The sequence below is a fragment of the Podarcis raffonei genome, chromosome 13 (genome assembly GCF_027172205.1).
Source record: "Podarcis raffonei isolate rPodRaf1 chromosome 13, rPodRaf1.pri, whole genome shotgun sequence".
Classification (NCBI taxonomy): Eukaryota; Metazoa; Chordata; class Lepidosauria; order Squamata; family Lacertidae; genus Podarcis; species Podarcis raffonei.
Genome location: NC_070614.1, coordinates 44,356,643 through 44,380,670, shown reverse-complemented (window position 1 = coordinate 44,380,670; position 24,028 = coordinate 44,356,643). Strand labels below are relative to the sequence as shown.

At 40.8% G+C, this 24,028-nt stretch overlaps 2 protein-coding genes across 2 annotated transcripts; one reads left to right on the top strand and one right to left on the bottom strand.

Annotated features, from left to right (window-relative positions):
* Window positions 1-351: 351 nt before the first annotated feature.
* Window positions 352-6,814, bottom strand: LOC128399028 (vomeronasal type-2 receptor 26-like). Its single transcript, XM_053360286.1, has 5 exons — window positions 6,524-6,814; window positions 5,422-6,297; window positions 3,837-4,064; window positions 2,812-2,938; window positions 352-1,253 (listed from the first exon to the last, which is right to left on the bottom strand). Exons 1-5 carry the CDS (start codon window positions 6,812-6,814, stop codon window positions 352-354), a joined length of 2,424 nt encoding a protein of 807 aa, XP_053216261.1.
* Window positions 6,815-12,362: 5,548 nt separating this feature from the next.
* LOC128399027 (vomeronasal type-2 receptor 26-like) lies at window positions 12,363-23,965 on the top strand. The gene is made up of 6 exons (XM_053360285.1): window positions 12,363-12,442; window positions 14,589-14,880; window positions 16,280-16,946; window positions 18,380-18,525; window positions 21,175-21,310; window positions 23,064-23,965. Exons 1-6 carry the CDS (start codon window positions 12,363-12,365, stop codon window positions 23,963-23,965), a joined length of 2,223 nt encoding a protein of 740 aa, XP_053216260.1.
* The last annotated feature ends 63 nt before the right edge of the window (window positions 23,966-24,028 follow it).

Genomic DNA, 24,028 nt, shown 5'->3' with positions numbered 1-24,028 from the left:
TTCCGTGGGCCAGATTGAGAAGGCGATTGGGCTGCATCCGGCCCCCATGCCTTAGTTTGCCTACCAATGTGCTAAACAATGTGGCAAATTAAACGCAGGAAAATGCATCAAGATAAAAAAACGTAGACTACTAGAGCAGAAGTTCATATCCTTCTCTTCTTCCTTTTATTCTCCGTGCCAGAAATGATTTGACAGTGACTAAATAAATAAAACAATTTCATGGCATCAAAACAAAAATCAAATTTCTGAAATATTTTATTTCCTTCAAAATGTCCAATACACTTTATGTCTCTCTCTTTTATTTCCATGAAGGTGATATAGTACATAATTAGGAAGACAAAGACTTGTAATTTATCTCTTCTTTCGTATAAGTTGTTCTCTGTTGTTCAACTCAGGTCTCACCAGAATAATATAGCATTTTGGGAAAAAGATACAACCCAACAACCCAGCACTGGAAGCCAAGATGGAAAAGATCTCCACAGCCACCATGTATTTTCCACTTGTGCTCAGGTAGGTCGGGACAAAGGATTGCCAAACACTGCAGAAGACCAGCATGCTGAAGGTGATGAACTTGGCTTCATTAAAGCTGTCAGGCAACTTCCTGGCTAGGAAAGCTACAGTGAAGCTGATGGTGGCCAGGAAGCCCATAAAGCCCAAGACACAGTAGAACATTAGGATTGACCCTTCATTACATAAGAATACAATTTGATGAGTAATTGTGTGTGTATCCAAATCTGGGAATGGTGGAGAGGTTGCCAACCAGAGAGCACAGATTCCCCCTTGAATATGGGAGCAGGATAGAATAATAGAATAAGCCAGTCGTTTCCCCACCCATTTCCTCATCCTGGATCCTGGCTTGGTAGCCATGAATGCCAAAACCACAGAAATGGTTTTGGCCAAGATGCTAGAGAGGGCCACAGAGAAGATGATGCCAAAAGCTGTTTGTCGCAGAAGGCAGGTTGCTTCATTAGGCATTCCGATGAACAGCAAAGAGCAGAGGAAACACAAGAGAAGGGAGGTGAGGAGAATGTAGGTGAGGCTTCTGTTGTTGGCTTTGACTATGGCAGTGTCTCGATATTTAATGAAGATGCCAAGCACCAGAACTGTGATCAGGGACAACAAAACTGCAGAGGAGGTTAGAACAATAGCCACAGTGTCATCAAAAGCTAGAAAATTTGGAATCTTAGGAATGCATTGATCCTGACCTTTGTTTGGATATTGATCATCTGGACACGTAACACAAGTTTCCATGTCTGGGGAAAACAGAATATTTGAAGTTTAATTCAAAGAGCATTGCCCTCAAGAAGATCTAGATATGTCTGCCTAACCTACAATCACCATGGAAGGTTGCAAAAACATCTGAACATTTCTTGCTTCAAAAAAGACATGCCAGAGATCAAACCCAGTATTTTCCACAGGAATTTGTGGGTTTGTGTATTGGTTTTTGACCACCTTCCAGCCACCTTTGGGAATAACGACCACTATACAGTGAAAGGAGAGAATCACTGCAGCAATTAGGCATTCTGATGAGCAGAAGAAGCTGAGGAGATGCAGAGAATTCCACTCCTTTCCCCCATATGGGGATGGTGGACACGTTTGCCATGCCCTCTTCCCCTGCAAGAAAAGAAGACCCACCTGCATGGGTAATGGGACAATTTGCCCTATAGGAGAGGAGATCAGAATATTTAATCCCATCCCACACCACACTATCCCCTCTTTTCACCGAGACACCTGATTTGGGGGATGACACTAATTGGTCTGTGTCAAGGTGGTTTTTGTTTGTTTGTTTTGCCTACTTCACACTACTGAGTGTTGTCTGCATGACTGGAGTAGTGCTTTGTTTGAGTTTGACAAACTGGCATTTGGTCTGGGTAGGTGAGTGGATTTTGGAAATTATCAGAGCCAGAGTTGAGTTTGGGCCTGTCAGGTGCAGAAGGGTGAGCGCTGGCCAAGGGTGCCACAGTGTGCATGTCAGGTTCATATACCCAAGGAACACACAGGGGAAGTTTCCTTGAGCCTTGATGCATGATCACAGTGTGTGAATGGCACCTGGCTCAGGAGACTGGAGGGTTGAAATCCTTCCATGAATCCACTTCACCTTGTAGACTTCATTGGTTTGGGTTAATTTGTTTGATTTATTCTGATAGCAGTTTCCATAGCTGGTTTATTTTCATAAATATAACCTATTAACCCATATTTCTTGTTCCAAGTCTTGTTGAGTCTGTTGGCAATGTAGGTTAGGTTTCCATTGTTGGCTTTGTCTATGACCCTGTCATGGTGTTTTATGAAGATGCCAAGCATCAGGACTGTTACCAAAGAGAAGAGGTGTAGAGAAATTTCCAACCATTATTGAAGTTTAATTAAAGGTTGGGAAAATTGGTATGTTTGCAATGAATTGAACTTTCCCTTTGTTTGGATATTGATCTTCTGGACAAAAAATTTCTGGGTATGGCAATTTAGAATCTGTTTTACCAGGAACCCACCTAATGTATACTTGACCAAGTCACCTCCAAAAGAAATAAGTGTGTTTCCTATTCTGCCATTTCAATTTAAACTGATGGATTAATCTCTTAACATAAACATGACAAGTTTCAGCCCTTCCTTCCTCTTTTCTTCTTCTTTTTCTTTTTTTCAAAAAAGGAAAATAATTTACTCTAGATGATTAACATGAAATACCCATAAAACATATCTATGTAAACAATGAGAAAAACATATAGTACCATAATTTGAAAAAAACTGCAATGTTAACAACAGCAAATTTGCAGAAGAGGAAATGTTTCTTTAGGTATATCTGAATACAATATTTCGTACCCTCTGCATTTGAGAACATCCCATCTGGACATGCAGCACAATCATAGCAGCAAAATTTCTGTCCCTCCTTCTTTTTCTTCCTGTAACCAGGAGGGCAATAGTCATTGCATACTGAGAGGGGTGGCACCTATCCAGTGAGGAAGTATTTAGCATTAATTAAGTGTTTTGAGGAATTCATCTTAGTCTTAAGATCTACCACTAAGCAGGAATCATAGCTGCACTATAAATTTCAGATACATTCATTGCACTATAACCATCCTAGTTTCTTGCTTTAGGAATGAATATAGCTCATTATAGAATTAACAAATCCAATAACAAACAAACTAAATAAAATTAATGAAAAGGCAGAAGCTAATGTAATAGAATAATTTTAACTGAAAATCGGCTGAAGAGATGTATTGTCAAATCATTTCTGATGGATAAAACTACAGGTAAATGCATGCCCTCTTCTAGGGACTACCATAAGGTAAAAAGGTAAAGGTACCCCTGACCGTTAGGTCCAGTCGCAGATGACTTTGAGGTTGTGCACTCATCTCGCTCTATAGGCCGAGAGAGCCACCGCTTGTCTGCAGACAGCTTCCAGGTCATGTGGCCAGCATGACTAAGCCGCTTCTGGTGAACCAGAGCAGCGTCGTTTACCTTCCTGCTGGAGTGGTACCTACTTATCTACTTGCACTTGATGTGCTTTCGAACTGCTAGGTGGACAGGAGCTGGGACTGAACAATGGGAGCTCTCCCTGTCTCGGGGATTCGAACCGCCAACCTTCTGATCGACAAGCCCTAGGCTCTGTGGTTTAGACCACAGTGCCACCCGCATCCCTCCACCATAAGGTAGGGTTCCCATATATAATGGCTGCTAATCTAATCGGGTTTAATGGGAGGCCAGAGAAGTAGGTTTCAGATTCCAGTCTTAAAGTATGGGCATATTACGATTCCTGCCTTAGCTTTCTTTGCTTCTCTTGCCATCCAGTTCCATGAATGACAATGAATGTTGATATTTGGAAGGCCGTGTGGGTATTTCCTCACCTGAGTCAAGCCTCTTTGCCATTTGATTCTGCCCTCATCAATGATGAGTTTTTTCCCAAGAGGTGCCTGAGGATCCAGCCTTCCCACTTTGACCCTGATGAAGGACTGATTTGGGAACGTGACCAAGTTTGTAATATCAAATCCAGCTACTAATTCTCCATGTTCATTAAATGTAATATCATCTCCAGCACTGTTGTTGAATGACATCCTCTGAAGAAATGAATGGAGCTAGGAAAGAAAAGAGAAAGCACTAAAATGTGTTGTAATGGTCTTATTCTGGGTTGTACTACTCCAAAATCTCCGCTCACCTTTTCCAGTATGCGGTGTTGCAGCCAGGTATCAGGGCCCCTGCAGTGATCTGGCGGCGGGCAGCGATTGACGCCCCCCCGTCACTGTCCAGGTTGTGTCACCAGTGCTGAGCGGGCACCGCCTAGAGGTGGCCTCATTGTCCAATCAGCACTGCTGTGAGGCGTGGCTACAGGAATCTTAAACTGTGGCACAGGAATCTTAAACTGTCACACCCTTCACCAGATCTCCCACTTTTTATGCTTTGCTATGACACAACCTTTCTATGGACAAATGTCAGCTACCCTATTGTTGGTTCTGGGTAGGAATTTTTTCCACTTGGCAAATTGGCACCAGCCATTTGGTTTTCACCTACCTTGTAGCAATAATCACAACTTTGTGAGGTTAGGCATTGGGTAAGCCCTTGTTTGGATGCAGGGGAGGTTGTAGCCTTCACCTGCACCTTCTCATTAAGGGTATCTTGCTAAAAGGATCTGGGTTTGTGGATTCTGTCTGATGCCCGAACATGGGCTAGGGCCATGCCACCCCTATGGGGACCCCTTGGGGTGACCCTATTTAATGTAAGTCATAGGGCTTCCCCTATTGGTGTTTTGCCCTTAAATGGACTCCCTGCAGATGGGTGGGAGTTGTTGCCAGTTGTTGATGTGTTGCATATGGAAGCCTGAAAGCGATTCATATCTCTTTATATATATAAGAAATATAACAATTCCCATTTTTGATACAATTAGGATTATATTTGTTATCATTTGTTATCCCACAGAGGAACTTACGGTCTTCAAACAAAAACATCTTGAAGGTCCCAGGCCACAGAGAGGTTAGGCTGGCCTCAAACAGAGCCAGGGCTTTTTCGGCTGTGGCTCCGATCTGGTGGAACACTCTGTCATAAGGGACTAGGGCCCTGCAGGACTTGACATCTTTCCGCAGGGCCTGCAAGACAGAGCTGTTTCACCAGGCCTGACTCCCTCCTTTGGCAATCCTCACAGAACTTCTAGCCTAATGGTTGCCATTAATTTGATTGGAATTAATCTTATAATGAAATGATTTTAGAATGTTTTATCATTTTACTGTTGTTAGCCGCTCTGAGCCCAGCTTTGGCTGGGGAGGGCGGGATATAAATAAAATTTATTATTATTATTTTATTATTATCATTGACTACATTAATCCTCAAACATTTCTGAAGGTCAGTGGTGAAAAGTCCTTAAAACAGATGTGTGAGAGTTACATGTAAAGATTCAGACTTGTATACAAGCTGGACGTATGCCTTAAGAGAAATCATTACCTGCCAGGCTTCCATATTTTGTGGAGACAAGCTGCCTCTGACCTCCTTGTGGCTGCCTTTAGCTGAGTATGTGATATGTAAGGCATGTGCCAGAGCATACACAGCATTATAGATGCTGTAGCTGTGGCCAGTCATGCTCGTTTCAAAATAAGGTGTAGGAAGGCTTTCCAGCATTTCCTCTTCTGTACATATTTTCCCAGTGATTGTGGATACAGTGGAGTTTGAAAATGAACATCCGAATGCTTGTTGCCAGAAATCTTTTATAAAACCATCTTCCTTTGCCCAATTAGGATATACACCCTGAAGAAAGTATTTGAAGTCTTGAATCTCTTCTGAGTGAATTGCAAATGAGATAGCACCATGAAATGTCTGTATATCTGTGGTAATTAAGCTTTGCCACCTATATAATGGAAAATCTATTTGGGCTGTCGTAATCCAAACTTTAGGTCTAGATCTGTGTTGAGAAAATATTACTTGCATTATTCTGGATGCTGCTATAATATTCCCTGTAAATGTTATGGCTGCACTTTCTCCATATATCAGAACTGCATTGGCTTTGCTTGATATGAAAGCTGGCATTTTAAAGCGTATATTGTCAATCAATTCACGTGCGTTGTTGGACAAATGCATTGTTTTTTTGCTTCTGTCTATGAATGCGGAACAGATTCCATTCTTGAAAAGCATTGGCTCTATCGTTTGCAAGAAACGTTCTCCACCTTCATCGTCCTGAGCAATGAGCCCTACCCATTTCCATTTGAAGTGCTGAAATAACTCAATGATTCCTTGGTACTGAAGGTCTTCATTAGGAACCATACGATAAAATGAAATGAAATGAGCTGGATAATTCAGTGTTGGTTGAAATGAACCAAATGAAATCTAAAGGGAAAGAAAAAGACAGACATTTTGGAATGGTAACAAACGTCATTATATTCTCATTTACATAATTATTTTCATAAAGTTACGGTCCTATATATCCCCAATGTTTTTCTATTTAGGATTATGTCCCCCACTTTTTACATCCAGACATTAGTTTTCCATTCAATATTCAGCCCTCCAACATTTGAAGCAACCTTTGGTGAAATTCTCATTACTCAGTTCCTACCTGTGGAATCTTGTAAAGACCCAGGATATCTGCCATGCAGGAAGAGATGTCAGAACTTAGCCCCCCAATGACTCCTATGACATTTTCCTGGATGTCACATCTGTAGTTGGGGACAAACTGATGTGATTTAAAGAGCAGGTCCAGAGTGGCACGGTAGGTCATCCCTGATTTGGCATAGCTGTCATAGATGTGGAACCCGAGAGTGATGTTGGGCAAGATCTTGGGATTCTCATTGATCTTGTCAACAGCAAATGCCAAGGACAGGACATGCTGATAGAACTTGGTCACCATGCTGCAAATAAAGTCACTTGCTATTTCAGGGGAGAATGAAAACAGTGTACTCTGCATCAATTTAGCAGTATTTGACAAGTCAGCTGCCTAAGTATGGAGAGAGGGCAGAATCTTCTAAGTTAGTCAAAGTTAGACTGCAATTTTTTAAGTACTTGTGTGGTCAAGAGATTGGTGACATTACAAGTTGTCCATATGTTTTTGACATCTCATCTGGAAACAATTCCCTCGCAAAACTGCTTTTAGGGTTGGACCAGAACCTAAAGTAGCCAGAGCCTTCCATTCTCATTTCATCTCTTTCTGCCACCCAGTTTTCTCTCCCTCTGTCTGCCATCTCTCTTTCCCCTCTCTGAAAATGCCACCTCTCTGAAAACCTGGAGACAATGCGCTTAGTTTTGAGCATTTCATTTTCTGATCAGAAATAGGGTCTTTTCCTATTTTTCAAAGCAATCAGAGTACATTACAGTCATCCTTAGAATTACAAATATCAGCACAATGAAAAAGCCTATTTACTTACAATGGGATATCAACCCAGAACTGAGGAGGGTGTTCATTGAAAAGAAGTTTGGGGAAAATGTAATTGATATGAGTTGCTACTCACTCCACCAATGAGGAGATCTCCAGACTCGTACCACTCATGCGGAATATACACAGCACTGTTTTTCACACACTTAATAGTATTCACTTTGCATACCATATTTGAGAGAAGAAGCAGGCAAAGCAGCATCATGACATTAAACTCCCCCCTGAACATGAACTGTCCTGTTTCAGGCTACAACTCCATTCTGCTCTCTTCTGCCTGAACTAAACATGACACCTTGGGTGATAGCTGAACTCTTCTAATGCACTACTCAGAGAAACATTAATGCACCTTATCCATAACCACAGCAGCGTAGCAAAATCATGGTTTAAATTTGCATGGTTTGAATGACAATTAAGAGACAGAAATTGAACAATCTACGAAAGGATAGGGTGCTTTTTTTAATCAAAATGACAGGGCCCCATTTCTCTGTCCCTCTGTCTCTCTCTCTCTCTCTCCCCCTCTCTCTCATATCTCTAATCTTAGCAGTTTATGGATTTCTGGAGTACTTAAAACCATTTCTGACTTGAATTCTTTCCTTTCACACATACACATTGGAGCTTTCATCTTGTGATTATAGTGTTTTAGATAATTACAGAGAAGATAATCACTTCTGCAATGCATTGGACTGCTGAAAATATGTTTGTATAACTACTGCAGAAAACATATTTCTCATACCATAGAATATATGACTAGACCTCCAACTGTCATCTAGGCCAATGCAGGTGGTCCACATCTACTAAAACTCAAAAGTTGGCCATCTGCTTTAAAATTTGTCTGTTTAAAATCCTCACTGGTGAGCATACCAGACCCCACCCTATGTAAAGTTAAAGCATCCTTTTTAAAAATAGAAAATGAAGCATAAATCTATAACACTTAGATTCAGATATAATATTTATGTTTGTTCAGTTTGCAATCACCACACCACTGGCCTATGAGAGCTTCCAATCTGTCACTATATTTGAATGAGATCCAAACACATACCAGGAAATTCAGATTATACAATTAATGTTGATATTGTGTGCATCTGCAACAACCCTTCAACAAAACTGCCCCTCCCCAAATCCAACTTTTTATGATAAGGAAAATGATGAGGAAACACATCAGAAAATAATATATGTTCTCAAACAAATCAGGACGAACACTCAATGAACAGGTTGTCTTGAAGTGACCTAGCAGGGATATATTTGGTAAGGTATCCTAGTGTTATATGTATACACCAGAACCCTCATACACGTATACCGCACACAATAACCTCAACATACTCTTCTGCAAGAAATAGAATAACTGGTGTGGAGATAATAAAGAACAACAACACATGTCTGAATGACTCTTATTTCCAATAATAAGCACTGACACCTTCCTTTGTGGGGGCCCTTTGCAGGACCGCACGCAGCACCTCGACCCACCAGCTGGTTGGGCTGGCCTGCCTCCCTGTGTTAGTCATTAGAGGTACCTGCCAAATCTCAGTTAGCCAATCAGCCCTTCAAGGAGGCGGGGCCAGTTGCTTAAATAGGAGGTGGAGGTGGCAGCAACAACCATGCAGCCGGCTCTGGCGCTTCACCCACCCAACCCTCCCTTTGTCTAATGCTTGTTTGCAGGTTAACCATTTTCCTTCCTGTTCAGCGGGTGCTGCTATGGTCTTTGGATGGTTGCTGTTGAAGAGACAGGAAGGAATTTCCCTGCATTGGCAGGTTTTGCCTTCCCCGTAGCAATTCGTCACAACTTTAGCAGTTTTAGGCCTTGGGAGGAATCCTTTAGTCTATCTTCCCTAAATGAGGTGTGTGTGTGTGAAGTGGTGACTCACCCCTCCCCATGGTGTTGATTCCAGGGTCCTCTCTTAAAGGGGTTTGTAAAATGGGAGTCACTGGCCATACACTGAAAGGTTGTCAGTGAATTCCCCTTCCTGCATTGAGGGTATGGGGTGGGCCGCCAGCGTACACAAGTGTCTTGCTGTGCACCCTCCCATATCTCATTCACCCCGAGGAGCCCCAGTTTCCCTAGCTGGGGGGCTGGGAGGGATACACACCCTCTGCCTGAGCCAAGGTCTTCCTACATCTGAAAGGTTTAATAAAGTTCTGGCCAATTTTTAATTCCATAACCCGTTGTCATGAGTCATTATTCCTTCTGGTGGTCTTGCGGGGCCAGGGGGGTCTCCACCTGGGCACGCAAAAGTTCTTGCACACCAAGAGCTAAAAAAGAGAGTGGTTTATTACAAGTAAATATAGTGTACAGGCTACTTTTCAATAAGTCTCACTTGGTGGATCATCACCTTGTTGTGGAGACATCCTCAGTCAAACCACTGGCACCTCTTAGACAATGTGATTGTCCAAGCTGAAGATCACCATGATGTGCTCTTTATCAGAGCTATGATGGGTGCCGATGATTGCTGGAGAGGTCACTGATTAATATGCTCCATGATGGCTATCAAGATTATACCTCAACACAGGCTTCAAGGAGGGAAACCAAGGCGCAAAATGAATATTCAAGCCCTTCAAGATCCTATTAAGTGGGATTGCTTTCAAATGACTCTTAAGGACCATCTGCTTCCCGAGCTTCCTGATAACATTGAGGAACACTGGACCAAGCTAAAAACATCCATTATTACAGCCAGAAACAAACTATTGCATGCTAAACAAAGAAACACCAGGACTGGTTTGATGAGAATGACACTGAGATTGAACATAATGTTGACAAGAAAAGGATGGCCTTTCAGATCTGGCAAAGAGAGAGAAACTTTGCCACTAAGAAAAAAAACCTATGCCAATGCTAAGGCTGAGGTTCAAAGAAGAACCAGAGAACTAAAGAACACCTGGTGGGTAAAAAAAAAAAGCTCAAGAAATCATCAACTCTAACATGTGAGGGGGCCAGTTTAATTAAATTCTATAATTTGGCATTAATAAGATTATTACTTGGATGAAATTGGTATTGTTATAATGAGGCTGTTATTGGAAAAAAATTTTATATATATATATATATATATATATATATATATATATATATATATATATACACATACACACACACATACACACACACACACACAACACTTGGGGAGAACCAGCTTCATCTTCCTGGTTCCCAAATTAAATGTGTCAGGAGTTAAAACTCATCCTCAGAAACTGGACATGTTTTTCTGAACAGTTTATCAATTTGATCCTCTTTGGAACACTCAAGTCAGGAAGTCTGGAAAGCCACTGTAGTTTGGGCAAGCTGAATCTAATATAGTAACTTAGATTGTTATGAAGGAGGAAATTCAATGTTTTTGGACTGCTGAAAAAATGTTTGTTTCAGAAGTGCTGAAACAAACGTTCATCACATAGAAGCATGGAGCTGGAACTGTCCTCAGATACCATCTAGTCTATCATTCCAACTGAAGTGAGGAATTCAACACTCTTTTTGTGTTTCTGTGTAGGCTAATGATATAAATGGAACAGAAACACCATTTACTATTTAATGAAAAAAATATTAATTTTGAAAACTGCATTATTTAGCAATTTTTCATTGTAGATATTATTTATATCCTTTTGTGTTCTGCTCAGGCCTCAGAACAATGAAGTAGTATTTGAGGAAAAGCTGAAACCCAGCAATGGGTAAGAACTCAACACCCATGGAGATATCAATCATCAGAGCAGTGCTCTGAGGGAATAAAAGTGAAGAAAACGGCAAAACAACCACAGAACTGTTAACAAATGCTAGAACCTTCAGCTTCTGGTGTCTATTGTTTCTTAGCTTTATTTAGATATTGATTTTCTGAACAACTGACACCAGTGTTCCAGGGATGTGGAGAGCTGGGCAGGACATGGAGAGACTTATATCAATTTTAAACCCCATTCAGCTGGGTCTTGGGAACTAGGACCCAATCCTAAAAACTTGGGCTTACATTCACCTACCACCTCAGTTGGCAGTAGCCCCTCTTGGAGGCTTCTGAATGGTGTCTGGAATATGCCAGTGTAATTTATGTCAGTACAAGTTTTGCCAGTTTCCTCAATCTAGGGTTCCTGGCTGTAAGATGTACAGTAGCTTTGACATTTCTATCCCAAGGGTGTACCATTCAATGTTTCCATGCTAGATGTTATGTGGATGATCCACAGTTTAATCATCTGCCAATATGGACCAACAGAATAAAACAGGTATATTTGCTAGATATTATTAATTAACTAATAATTTTTAGATAGTGGGACAATGGGGCAGCCTTCCTCAGATGGTGGTAGACTCCCCTTTGTTATAAAAGTTTAAGTAGAGGATGGATGCCCACCTATCAGGAATTGTATAGCAGTGGGTTACTTGCATGGGCAAGGGGTGGACTAGGTTATTTTTTAGATAATTCTCAGTTCTAAGATTGTATGATGTAACAGACATGTTTTCTCCAGCAGTTATGCTATGGATGATGAACCATTGAGTCGAAACTCATTGCAAAGTAATTTTGTCCTCTGTTATTATATAAATAACTATAATTGCTTCAGTTGGTCAAAGCTCCAGGGGCTTTCTTGTAAAATCATAGTGGGGGATCAACAAGCAAGTCTGGAATTGCATTATGTAGCCCATTGTGGGTTTTTTTTAAAAGAAGCCAAGTTTAGGTATAAAAAAGGGGGGTGTCTGTAAATTTCTCTATTTCATTTTATATCTCAATCTTCCAATTATGTCCCTTGACAATCTGGATGGTGGTGCCCCGGCAGAGTCTGTTTCCATCCCAGACAGGATGCTGAAATCAGGCCTGCAACCTTCATGAAATTGAGAGAAAAGGGGAGTCAGACTGAGAGGTTGAGAGAAAAGGGGAGTCAGACTGAGAGATTGAGAGAAAGGGGAGTCAGCCGCAGAAGTATGTTTGCCACCAGGATGTTGGTGCTGTTTCTGCTTCTGCTGCTCCCAAGCACAGTGTTCAAAGCGCATGCTAGTAAATGCACTGGAAATAGTCCTGTGCATATTCCACATGAGTGGTACGAGCGCAGAAATCTCGTCATTGGTGGGATGGCATCATTCATGCGTTACCTTTCCCCTAAATTTGCATTCAACAAGCACCCTTCTAAGGTCTTGTCTGATGTCCCAACGTAAGAAAATTGCCTGGTATTTTATTTTAGTGTTGCTTAGTCTTGATATTTGTATCGCCAACTGCAGATTGTATTGCTTTGAAAATATATTAGATTTTTTAAAAAAGAAAAATGATAGATGGCTAGATAAGGAAATGAAATACTCAAACACCCATGAGTGTAAACTGTGCCTTTATGGTCAATTGGGCATTTAGAAATATTAACCTTTTATGGTCCAACCAATCTCTGCTCTGATTATCTTATGTAGGTAAGGAGTCTTCTCAGTATATGAGGGAAATATGGAAGGGGAAGCATTTCACCACCACCACCACCACCAAATTTGCACACATTCAGCTATATTCAACCTATATAGCTCTGTATTTCATAAGTAGCAGCTTGCCACCTGAAGGTTATATGTAGTTCTCAGCCTAATTTTATATTGGAGAGAGGATGGAGAAAAGGGAGGTGGCTAAAAAACCCCAGAGTGAGTCAGCTTGAAATCTGAGGACTCTATGTAACCCCCAGCCTAGGTCTATATTGGTGGATGGCAATGGGAAGAAAAGTGGAGGAGGAAGGCAGTGAGACAGAAAAGTGTGACAGAGGGAGAGGAGATATCAGAAGTTAAGAAAGAAAAGGGGGACAGAATGGCTGCAGCTTAATAGGCTCCAGCTTAATAGCTGGAATGAGGCAGGGTGGTGGTGAGTCCACAAAGGTGAGAGAATGAGAGGATCTGTTGGTGCATTCACATCACATCCCTGCCCTGCCTCACGCCATCCAGGTAACATTCAGGCATTATCAACTAACTAGAAGAAGAAGAAGAGTTTGGATTTGATATCCCGCTTTATCACTACCCAAAGGAGTCTCAAAGCGGCTAACATTCTCCTTTCCCTTCCTCCCCCACAACAAACACTCTGTGAGGTGAGTGGGGCTGAGAGACTTCAGAGAAGTGTGACTAGCCCAAGGTCACCCAGCAGCTGCATGTGGAGGAATGGAGATGCGAACCCGGTTCCCCAGATTACAAGTCTATCGCTCTTAACCACTACACCACACTGGCTCTAGGGAATGCATAGCATAAAAGAGAGACAAAATAAGGGGAGAGGGGAAAATAACAGTCCATACTTTGTTCCCATTGAATATATTTTTTTCCAAAGAAAAGCTGATATGCAAAAAACAAAATTGTTGACTACTACCTGCTTATGATATCAAATGACTAGTTTGAATGATGCATTTGTTTTAAGGAATAGGTTGCTAAAGAGAATCCTGCAACCAGGGCAGCAAGTAATTTGTTGGTACAGCACCAGATGCCTTGCATACAAATCCTCCCAAGTTTAACCCCAGATGTAAGTCGGCAGGGTTAGGAAAGACTCCTTTTTAAAACCTGGACCTGTTTGAGTATTGTGCCTTTGGATTTCTGCGTTATCAAATTAGGCAAGTTTGATTCAGTCTTCATTTTGTATGTCTCAGAACGCACATATTCTGGAAACTGTATAGTATGGGTCATATATGCTGAGTGCCTGTTGTCATCTAGATGTTGCTGGACTACAGGTTATATATTCCCTCTTCATTTGCCATGCTGGCTGGAGCTGGAGTCAACCAATGGCCAAAGTTCCCCAGCTCCCATATAGACAATGCTGAGATAAAGGGACGCAGAAGAAAGCAGCCTCCAATGTTGTGGTTTCAAACTATTAAAAACCTAGATGCTGAAGGTACATGGAAGCCTAGTAGTGCAGTCAGTCTTTTCAGGAACCCTCAGAAACCTTTAGCTATAACCCTGTGGCAGACTAGATGCTTCAAGCTGTAATTATTTCAGAGTAAAGAACAAAATTGATTTAAAAAACCCAAGAAAATATATGACCCATACTATACAGTTTCCAGAATATGTGAGTTCTGAGACATACAAAACGATGTATGTTGGTCTGAAGCCTGAACCAAACTTGCCTAATTTGGTAATGTAGAAGTCCAAAGGCACAATACACAAAAGTTACCAACAATACTTTTTTCCTTATTTTCAACAGGACTTGCCAGATAAATAACTTTTCTGGTTGTAACTTTTCCTTATAGTCAGGCAACTGAATACTGTAGGTGAATACTGTGTGCAGACAAATACTGTGATAAAATGTTTTGTGTATTGGTTAATTATCTGATGACATGTCAACTTCATTTGTAGTGTGGTGACCAAGTTCTACCAGCACATCCTTGCCCTGGTGTTTGCCATTGATGAGATCAATTATAATCCCAATATCCTGCCCAATGTTACCCTTGGGTTCCACATCTATGACAGCTATACTGATTCTAGGATGACCTATCGCACCATTCTGGACCTGCTCTTTAAATCACATCACTTTGTCCCCAACTACAAATGTGGCACCCAGGAAAATGTAATTGGAGTCATCGGTGGATTCAGCTCTGATACCTCCTCACGCATGGCAGACATCTTAGGTCTTTTCAAGATTCCACAGGTAGGATCTGAGAATCAGAGAAATGGGGACTTCCCTTAATCACCTGCCATAAATTAGCCAGCTCCTCTCTTTCTAGTATGATTGCTAATGATTGAGTGGTGTAGTAAGAGAGGAGAATTAAAATGAACTGAATGTTGTGGACTTGTTTTAGCTGGTTGTATGTAAGCCACTGTGGAAGATTTTTTTGGCTTAAAAGTGAGGAAGAAATTATTGAAATTGTGACAGAAAGCTCAGATAGACCAGGGTCTGGTGGTGCAGTGCAGCAGAAACACCCCAAAGTGGTATATCTCGCAAAGTGCTGGGTTGGTGACTCATTCAGATTGACTGCAGGTACAGCTATCATGGATGAGACACTTTTGGAGGGGAAAAGAAATGAAGTTGAGAGTTTGGGTTTCTGGAGTTCAGCTGGATAGTAGTATAGCCTCTGAGCTGTATGTGTAATTCACCCTGAGGAAACATCCTGAGCTGGGTGTTCAATTAAAAGACAATCGCTAGAAATTTTTAAGAGTATATAAACATGTGAGAAATGGGTAGTTGAATTTGAGAAAGAAGAACTGAAGTTGTGAGGGAACATTCTACTTGGATTCAGTGAGAAGGGGAAAGATCTTCTGGAGAGAGAATAATAACCCCAAACCAGTTAGAAGGGGAATGTGCGGTGATCCCCTGGCCTCGAATACTCACAGAGGAGCCTCAGGACCCAGATTTATAGAAGGTTGGGAAACTGACAGAAGGTACAAACTTCTTTCAGAACCAAAATATTAAGACCTGAGCAGTAACATGTCTGCAAATAGTTTAAGGAACTGAAGTAAATTTAAGCTATACATTTACCATCTTGTTTAGAACCTGTAACATCCACTGAATTTATGTGTGCATGTGCGTGTAAAATTTACTGTTACTTGAAAGAATTCTATCTCCTGACGCATCTGTTGTTTTAACAAGTTTGTTGTAAATAAAAACATTTTTAACATCCCTGTCTCCACATGCCAGATTTTCTTTAAAAAATGAAATTAGTCAGTAGTAGTAGTAGTAGTAGTAGTAGTAGTACTAGTAGTAATTTATTTATACCACGCCCATCTGGCTAGTAAGAAGGGACATGCCTCATAAACAAAATAAATAAAAATAAATAAATTAGGCATCCAACTATGAGTATGAGATGGGAGAGGTTCCAAAAAATGTGTTTTAGATGTGTAGAAAAGAATTGCTGCAAGCCAAATAGGACTGAATAGCTTAAGGAAAAATTGATGAAGATAGCGTAAGGAAATTATGTATGTGCAAAAGACAGAATAGTGGCTTTAAAAGTTGTGGATATATAAAATTATACTGTAAGAAAATATTTAGATAAATGAGAGAAACATGAGTGCCTGTTTCTACTCAGTAATGCCTGGCTTTTGTTGTTCAGATTTCATATGGCTCTTTTCAACCAGCAGTCAATTATCAAATCAAGTCCCCTTCCTTTTATCGAATGGTTCCTAGTGAATATTTTCAGTACAAAGGAATTATTCAACTCCTTTTGCATTTCAAGTGGAAATGGGTCGGCCTCATTGCCCAGGATGATGAAGGTGGAGAACATTTCTTGCAGACCATAGAGCCAATGCTTTCCAAAAATGGAATCTGTTCTGAATTCACACAAAGAGTTCCAACAAATGTGCGTTTCTCTGAAAATGTGGTCAAAATGTTGTTGGATCGATTAAATATTCTCCCAGCTGTTCTGGTGGGCAAAGCCAATGCCGTTATTGTATCTGGAGAAAGTGCACCAATCACATGGTTGGCAAATACTGTAGCAGCAATCGATTTGTATCGAACAAGGTATCGTCAATATACATTTTCTGCTGTAAAGGTGTGGATTACGACAGCCCAAATTGATTTCAGAGTCTATAAACTTCAAATGATGAGTGATATGATTAGCCGAATGTTCCATGGTTCAATTTCCTTTACAATTCACTCAAAGGAAATTCAAGATTTCCGGGCCTTTCTTCAGACAATAAATCCTTCCGAGGCAGATGGAGATGGTTTTATCAACGATTTCTGGGCAGAAGCATTCAGTTGTTCTGTTTCAAATTCTGCAGGTGTGTCTACATTCTTCAGACATTCTCCATGTACAGAAGAGGAGATGCTGGAGAGCCTTCCAGCACCATTTTTTGAAATGAGCATGACTGGCCACAGCTACAGTATCTACAATGCTGTCCATGCTCTGGCACATGCTTTGCATATCATGTACTCAGAAAGAGCCAACAATAAAGGAATGGATGCCTGGGGAAATCTGTCTTTTAAGAATGTGGAACCCTGGAAGGTAGTGTTTCCTCAATGACAAATATGCAGTAGCAAACATGACATTGACTACTAAATTCTTACAGTATATGAACACTCCTTGCTTTTCTAATTCTCAAATTCCTTCCCTTAACATTATCTGATCTCATTTAATAGCAATATTTTTAACCTCGTTTCTCCTTTTGGAGATTCTCTTGATCTTCCTATATTTGCTACCACACTTGTCCTTTGTCAACCATAATTCACTCCTTGTTGATAAAACTCCTCAGTAGACTCATGCTTCACATACCCATGTTTTACGAATCTTGTGAATTAGTTTCTTTTGACAGTGGCAGCAACACTTTGGGGCAGATTTACCTTGAAACACACACATACAGGTTTAAAATGGGGGTCTTTATTGTACATGCACAGAGAGAATAAAAATATACACATTAAATGCTTTATGCAAATGGTGTAAGCAGGACCACTGAGAGGTAGATAAAGGGGGTATATATGTTGTGCACAGCCTATGAGTTCCATGTGTGGTGCAACCAGATTCGGATTATTTGGCTGGACTTTTTCAATGAAATAAGCCTCATCACACAGCAAGCAGTTCAATGCATGCCACTATTTACAACACAAGGAAATTAATTTCATTTCTTGTGGTTGCTCAACAACCCATTGCAGAGAACAAAAATACATTGAATTTCTGAATGGATTTTTTAAAATGGAACAATGGAACAGGATGAAGTTAGTTCCACCCTTGTGTAGAACCAGACCATTGAAAATTCCTTTTAAAAAGGAACTAGTTTTACCAGTCCCCAAAGAGGAGGAGGAGAGGAGGAGTAGTTTGGATTTGATATCCCGCTTTATCACTACCCGAAGGAGTCTCAAAGCGTCTAACATTCTCCTTTCCCTTCCTCCTCCACAACAAACACTCTGTGAGGTGAGTGGGGCTGAGAGACTTCAGAGAAGTGTGACTAGCCCAAGGTCACCCAGCAACTGCATGTGGAGGAGCGGAGACGCGAACCCGGTTCACCAGATTACGAGTCTACCACTCTTAACCACTACACCACACTGGCTCTCTGGTCCACAGGTTCCCCATCTCCCCATTAATCCCCCCCCTTTAATATTATGATGTTATAAAATTATCTTTCTCTCTCCACCAAGCTTCACTCATTTCTTCAGCGAATCTCATTCAATAATAGTGCTGGAGATTTAATCACACTAAACGAACACGGGGAATTGGCAGCTGGATTTGATATTACAAACTTGATCACGTTCCGTAATAAATCCTACGTCAGAGTGGAAGTGGGCACACTGGATCCTCGCAAGCCTCCTGGGAAAGAGCTGACCATTTTTGAGGACCGAGTCGAATGGCACAAAGGCTTGATTCAGGTTTCAAGTATCAGCATTCATGGTCTTACAATGAATTGGGAGGGTAATAGATGTAAATAAAAGGATGGAGGAATTCATTCATATAATGTATAAATCTGAAATGCACTGGAATACCCCACTGTGTTGACAAACAAATGTTTGTTAAATATATGAAGTAAACTGATATGAGGAAGGTGAGCATTTCTACAGAGACGAGCCACCATTGAAAGGACTGCCTTCAACCATATGAATGTATTAGTGCATCAGCTTTGGATGTTCGGACCTGTTGGCATACCATTTTCAATAGTGGTCCCTATGCAATTAAATTCCCCTTTAAGGGTTGTGCATTTGGTGTTTACTGTTACTTGCTTCAAAAATTCTTTGAAAACCATTGTTACCAAAATGGCTTTTAACAGAGATCATTTTATTGAGGTTGCTGCTAAAATGTTGATTTTAGTCTTGCAATATTTGGAACTGATGGCTATCTTTACCTAGGATCTGCACTATTTCAAATGTTTGATTTATTTGTACTTGTTCACAGGATGGCACTTTGGTTTGTATTTGATATTTTTTATTCTTTTCACTTATGCATTATGCTATTGTAATAATAATAATAATAATAATAATAATAATAATAATAATAATAATAATATAATTTATTATTTATACCCCGCCTATCTGGCTGGGTTTCCCCAGCTACTCTGGGCGGCTTCCAACCAAGTATTAAAACACAGTGGCCTGTTAAACATTAAAAGCTTCTCTAAACTGGGCTGCCTTCAGATGTCTTCTAAAAGTCTGGTAGTTGTTCTTCTCTTTGACACCTGGAGGGAGGGTGTTCCACAGGGCGGGTGCCACTACCGAGAAAGCCCTCTGCCTGGTTCCCTGTAACTTGGCTTCTCACAGTGAGGGAACCACCAGAAGGCCCTCGGCGCTGGACCTTATTATCATCATCATCATCATTATTATTAAATTATATACTACTGTGAACTAATGAATCTAAGTTTTGTACAGTAAAAGCAATTCATTAAATGCATAGTAAGTTAAAACATGAACCACAAATTCCTATTGCTGCAAAATATATTGATATAGAACATCATGAACAATGTGTGAAGAGGTGGCAGAAAATACAGGTAAAAAAGGAAATTGTTAGCAGGCACTGGAATGTATGTATACAGCTTTCGGGCTTCCCTTGTGTACATGCGGTTAGAGTTGCATAAAGTGGGGACAATCCAGCTGAAGGCTCTGATCCTTCGTAAGCCAACCTGACTTGTTAAACCAAGTGAACATACTGTAATCACTGAGCAGGGTTCAGGAGAAGAATAGTAGAATCATAGAATTGCAGCGATGGAAGGGACCCTGAGGATCATCTAGTCCCAAACTCTGCAATGAATGAATATGCAGCTGTCCCATATGGGGACTGAACCTGAAATCTTGGTGTTACCAGGACCATGTTCTAACCAAGAAAGTCTCTCAGTGACTCAGGTATACACTCAGGCATATCTCTATACAGATTTATGCGCTACTGCCATATCCACAACCTTCATTTTGGCACAGCAGTGTACTGGAAGGAAGCTGTTTCAACAGAGGTGTCCTATGTGGATCATAAGTTGCTGTTGCATCTTCCACCAGCTGGGACTTCTAGACCAATCTTAAGGCCAGCCTTACACAGGGTGCATTGCAAAAATCAAGCTTTGAGGTTACAAGGACATAAACCACAAGTTATTCTTACCCAGAAATGGTCTGATCTGGCACATGAGCCAAAGTTAATTAAAGACACACCTAGCCTAAATGGGCCTAAATTCCACACATATACCTGATTCTTCAGAGGGAGAGTGACCCCCCCCCCCCAGAACAGACAATTTGCAAATTTCCTAAACCTGGAAACCACTTACCCGCAGGATTCAGTTTCACTTTGCCAGCCTTAATCTAGCCCATTACTGCAGGCACTCCTGAATCAGATAAAACCAAGAAACTGAGCTATGTCTCCGAAACGTATTAGATGGACACTGGGTTCATGGACCCGAATAACCAAACCTAGCAGCTTCATGTGGATAGTAAAATAGCACTGGAGACAAAATGGTGCCCTGTTCTATTTTGTGCAAGAATGAAGAGGTCAAAAGGTGATCTCCAAATGCTATTCTCTGCCCAAATGGCAATTAGTCTACTGGAAGGAAATGTGACCAACTCCCAGTTCACAGAGAGGATCTAGGAAGGCACTAAGGTCAATGGTACTGAAGGGCACTGAGAGGTCCAGGAGAGTCAATAGGGTGACACTCCCCCTTTTTTCCTCACTATAGATGCCATCCATAGGGATAGCTAAGGTTCATTCATTTACAAAAGCAGGCCTGAACCTGAGGCACATGATATTGTAAGGTTGCCTCCAGTTACATCCAGCAGCATAACTCTCCCAAAGAATTCTACTTTACTCCCCAAAGAGCTGCAATTCCCAGCATCCTTAAGAAACTATAGTCTCCAGGATCCTATAGAGTGGGTGTGATTTATATATGTTTTAAATGTATGGTGTACACAGCAACAATGTCATCAACATTACTGTGTGCTGAAGGATCATCTGATGTAAGAGGAATTCTCTGAACATTTTTAATGCTAAACTTTCTTTCTTTCTTTCTTTCTTTCTTTCTTTCTTTCTTTCTTTCTTTCTTTCTTGGATAGGTACCACCCCTTTCAGTATGCAATGATGAATGCCGACCTGGTAATGGCAAGAAAAAGAAGGAGGGGGAGAAATTTTGCTGCTATGATTGTGCTCCATGTCCAGATGGGATGTTCTCAAATGAGAAGGGTAGGAGATGTCATGCTAAGATTTACCAAACTATACCACTGACTGCAGTAAACTCTGACCAGTTCTTCTGCAAGCTTCTTTTAATCAGCTTTGTACGTTTTATGAAATGATATCAATAATATTTGTTCTTCTTGCTTACATAGATATGAGCACTTATTTTCTGTTAAAATAAAGTAAGGTGAAGCTTGCTAGAATAACAAATGACACAAGTTAACATAACCAAGTTCCCATGTAACTGTGGTGCCATAAGACATAGAATGTCCTTCCATTGTCCTTGCATCGCAGATAACTGAGAAAAGGTAGGAATTTGTACTCATGCCCCAAAATGAAGTTGCAACACTCGGGAAACTGTGTGATTTTGAATAAGCAATAACTTTGGAAAGTTTTCTGGGAAAATCCAATGGCTTAAAAATGAAAGTAACAGAAGCTGTTTCCTCCTAGGGTAGGTGACCTGTAAAAATGAAGAAGAGGAGTTTTTGCTTCAGCCTTCTCTAGGAAATCTCCCCTTGTTTAGAAAATGTGACACCTACACACACCCCATGCCACATTTGTTCTGCTCAGGGTAAAATCTTAAGAATACATTTCATGTATCTAACATTTTCTTCAATGCTTAAAGCAGCACCTTAGATTATCCTAGAAACAGATGTCATGGTGGAGAGGAATGAAGGCAGGCCTTCCTCTCTGTATTCAGAAAACAGAATATTTAGGGCTCATGAAAGAGTCTCATTTTCTAAAGTTAGGCAATTTAATTAAGCAAGCATAGTTCATGATTACCAAAGAGAAAATTTGTAAGGTTAATCAATCAGAGAAATAAATATCATTTTAAAAGACAATAATGCAATACGATCAAAACTCCTGAATTGCAGAGCTGAGGCAAAATACACGATTAACTGAGCACAAACTCGGGTTATCTGAATTCGAGAAGACTGAGTTGATATCCAAAATACAGAAATATTTCCCCTCTCATCTCTCTTTTGAACAGAAAGGATTTATAGTAGATATATATGATGGGTGGTGAAAGCTTTTATCTCTCCTTTCCTACGGAGAGCAGTTAAGTTTGGAGGTCTCCTGCCCCCACAATTTTTTCGCCAGCATTCACTGCTCATCCCCCTGCTTTATCACTGACTGCTATGGCCTCCACCACCACTCACTTGCCAGCTTCTTTTGCCCAGCTACCTGCCCTCTCAGCAACTTCAGCCACACACACACTGCTCTCTTGCTCACTACCGTATTTTTTGCACCATAACACTCACTTTTTTCCTCCTAGAAAGTAAGGGGAAATGTCTGTGCGTGTTATGGAGGGAATGCCTACGGGTGGCATGCCTGCAGATTTTCCTCCTCTAAAAACTACGTGCGTGTTATGGTCGGGTGCGTGTTATAGAGCGAAAAATACGGTAACCTCTAAGAGTGTTGTCATGCTGTATTTCTTAGTGCCATCTGTTAGTGGCCACACAACTGCAGTCACAACTGCAGTGTGACAATAACCATAAAAGTTTAAGTACTGTATATAGGACTATCAGGAAACAAGGAAGATAAATATCACCTGTCACGACTTTGTTAGTAATCGCTCTAGTCATGATGCAATAGCAAAATCTGTATAGAATTTGGTTGGGGAAATGTAGGTAAATTGAAAATGGCATTTTTTCAAGCATCTTGGTCAGAAAATGTTTACCTTTCCCCTTGTGAAATATACTTAGTTTGGGTAGTTGCCTGGTGAGGCAGTTCTTAACACTTAGTGTTTTTTATTCATTTCTTTTCTTAGACAAAGAAACTTGTCTCAGATGTCCAGAAGATCAATATCCAAACAAAGCCAAGGATCAATGCATTCTCAAGATTCCAAATTTCCTAGCATATGATGACATTTTGACAATCATTTCAACTTCCTTTGCACTTCTGTTGTCTCTGGTTACACTTCTAGTGCTTAGCATCTTCATCAAGCACCAGGACACTGCCATAGTCAAAGCCAATAATAGAAGCCTCACCTACATTCTCCTCATCTGTCTCCTCTTATCTTTCCTCTGCTCCTTACTGTTCATTGGAATGCCTAATGAGGCAACATGCCTTCTCCGACAAACTTCTTTTGGCATCATCTTCTCTGTGGCCCTCTCTAGCATCTTGGCCAAAACCATATCTGTGGTCTTGGCATTCATGGCCACCAAACCAGGATCCAGGATGAGGAAATGGTTGGGACAAAAATTGGCTTATTCCATAGTTCTCTTCTCCTCCACCATTCAGCTGGGCATCTGCACTCTCTGGCTGACAACCTCTCCACCATCCCCAGATTTGGACATGCACTCAATGGCAGAAGAAATAGTTTTTTTGTGTAACGAAGGGTCAGCTACTATGTTCTATTGTGTCTTGGGCTATATGGGCTTCCTGGCCATTGTCAGTTTTACCGTGGCCTTCCTAGCCAGAAAGTTGCCAGACACTTTTAATGAAGCCAAGTTCATCACCTTCAGCATGTTGGTCTTTTGCAGTGTTTGGCTGACTTTTGTTCCAACTTACCTGAGCACAAGAGGAAAATACATGGTGGCCGTGGAGATCTTCTCTATCTTGGCTTCAAGTGCTGGGTTACTTTGTTGCATCTTTTCCCCCAAATGCTACATCATTCTTCTGAGACCTGACCTGAACAAGAGAGAGCAATTGATACGAAAAAAGTTATAACTGATAGAATAGTTTGTAACTTTATTTATGTTCTTTTCCTAGATATGCAGATGAACTTGTTCT

Bases quoted from the DNA above. Each gene is read 5' to 3' on its own strand.
- LOC128399028 (XM_053360286.1), bottom strand. From the start codon at position 6,814: ATGGTGACCAAGTTCTATCAGCATGTCCTGTCCTTGGCATTTGCTGTT. The intron at 4,065-5,421 runs GTAATGATTTCT...TTTCTTTCCTAG, and splicing joins AAAATATGGAAGCCTGGCAG to CTCCATTCATTTCTTCAGAG. The intron at 1,254-2,811 runs GTACGAAATATT...TGTTTTCCCCAG, and splicing joins GATGTTCTCAAATGCAGAGG to ACATGGAAACTTGTGTTACG.
- LOC128399027 (XM_053360285.1), top strand. From the start codon at position 12,363: ATGGCATCATTCATGCGTTACCTTTCCCCTAAATTTGCATTCAACAAG. The intron at 12,443-14,588 runs GTAAGAAAATTG...CTTCATTTGTAG, and splicing joins GTCTTGTCTGATGTCCCAAC to TGTGGTGACCAAGTTCTACC. The intron at 16,947-18,379 runs GTGTGTCTACAT...GGGAATTGGCAG, and splicing joins TTCTGTTTCAAATTCTGCAG to CTGGATTTGATATTACAAAC.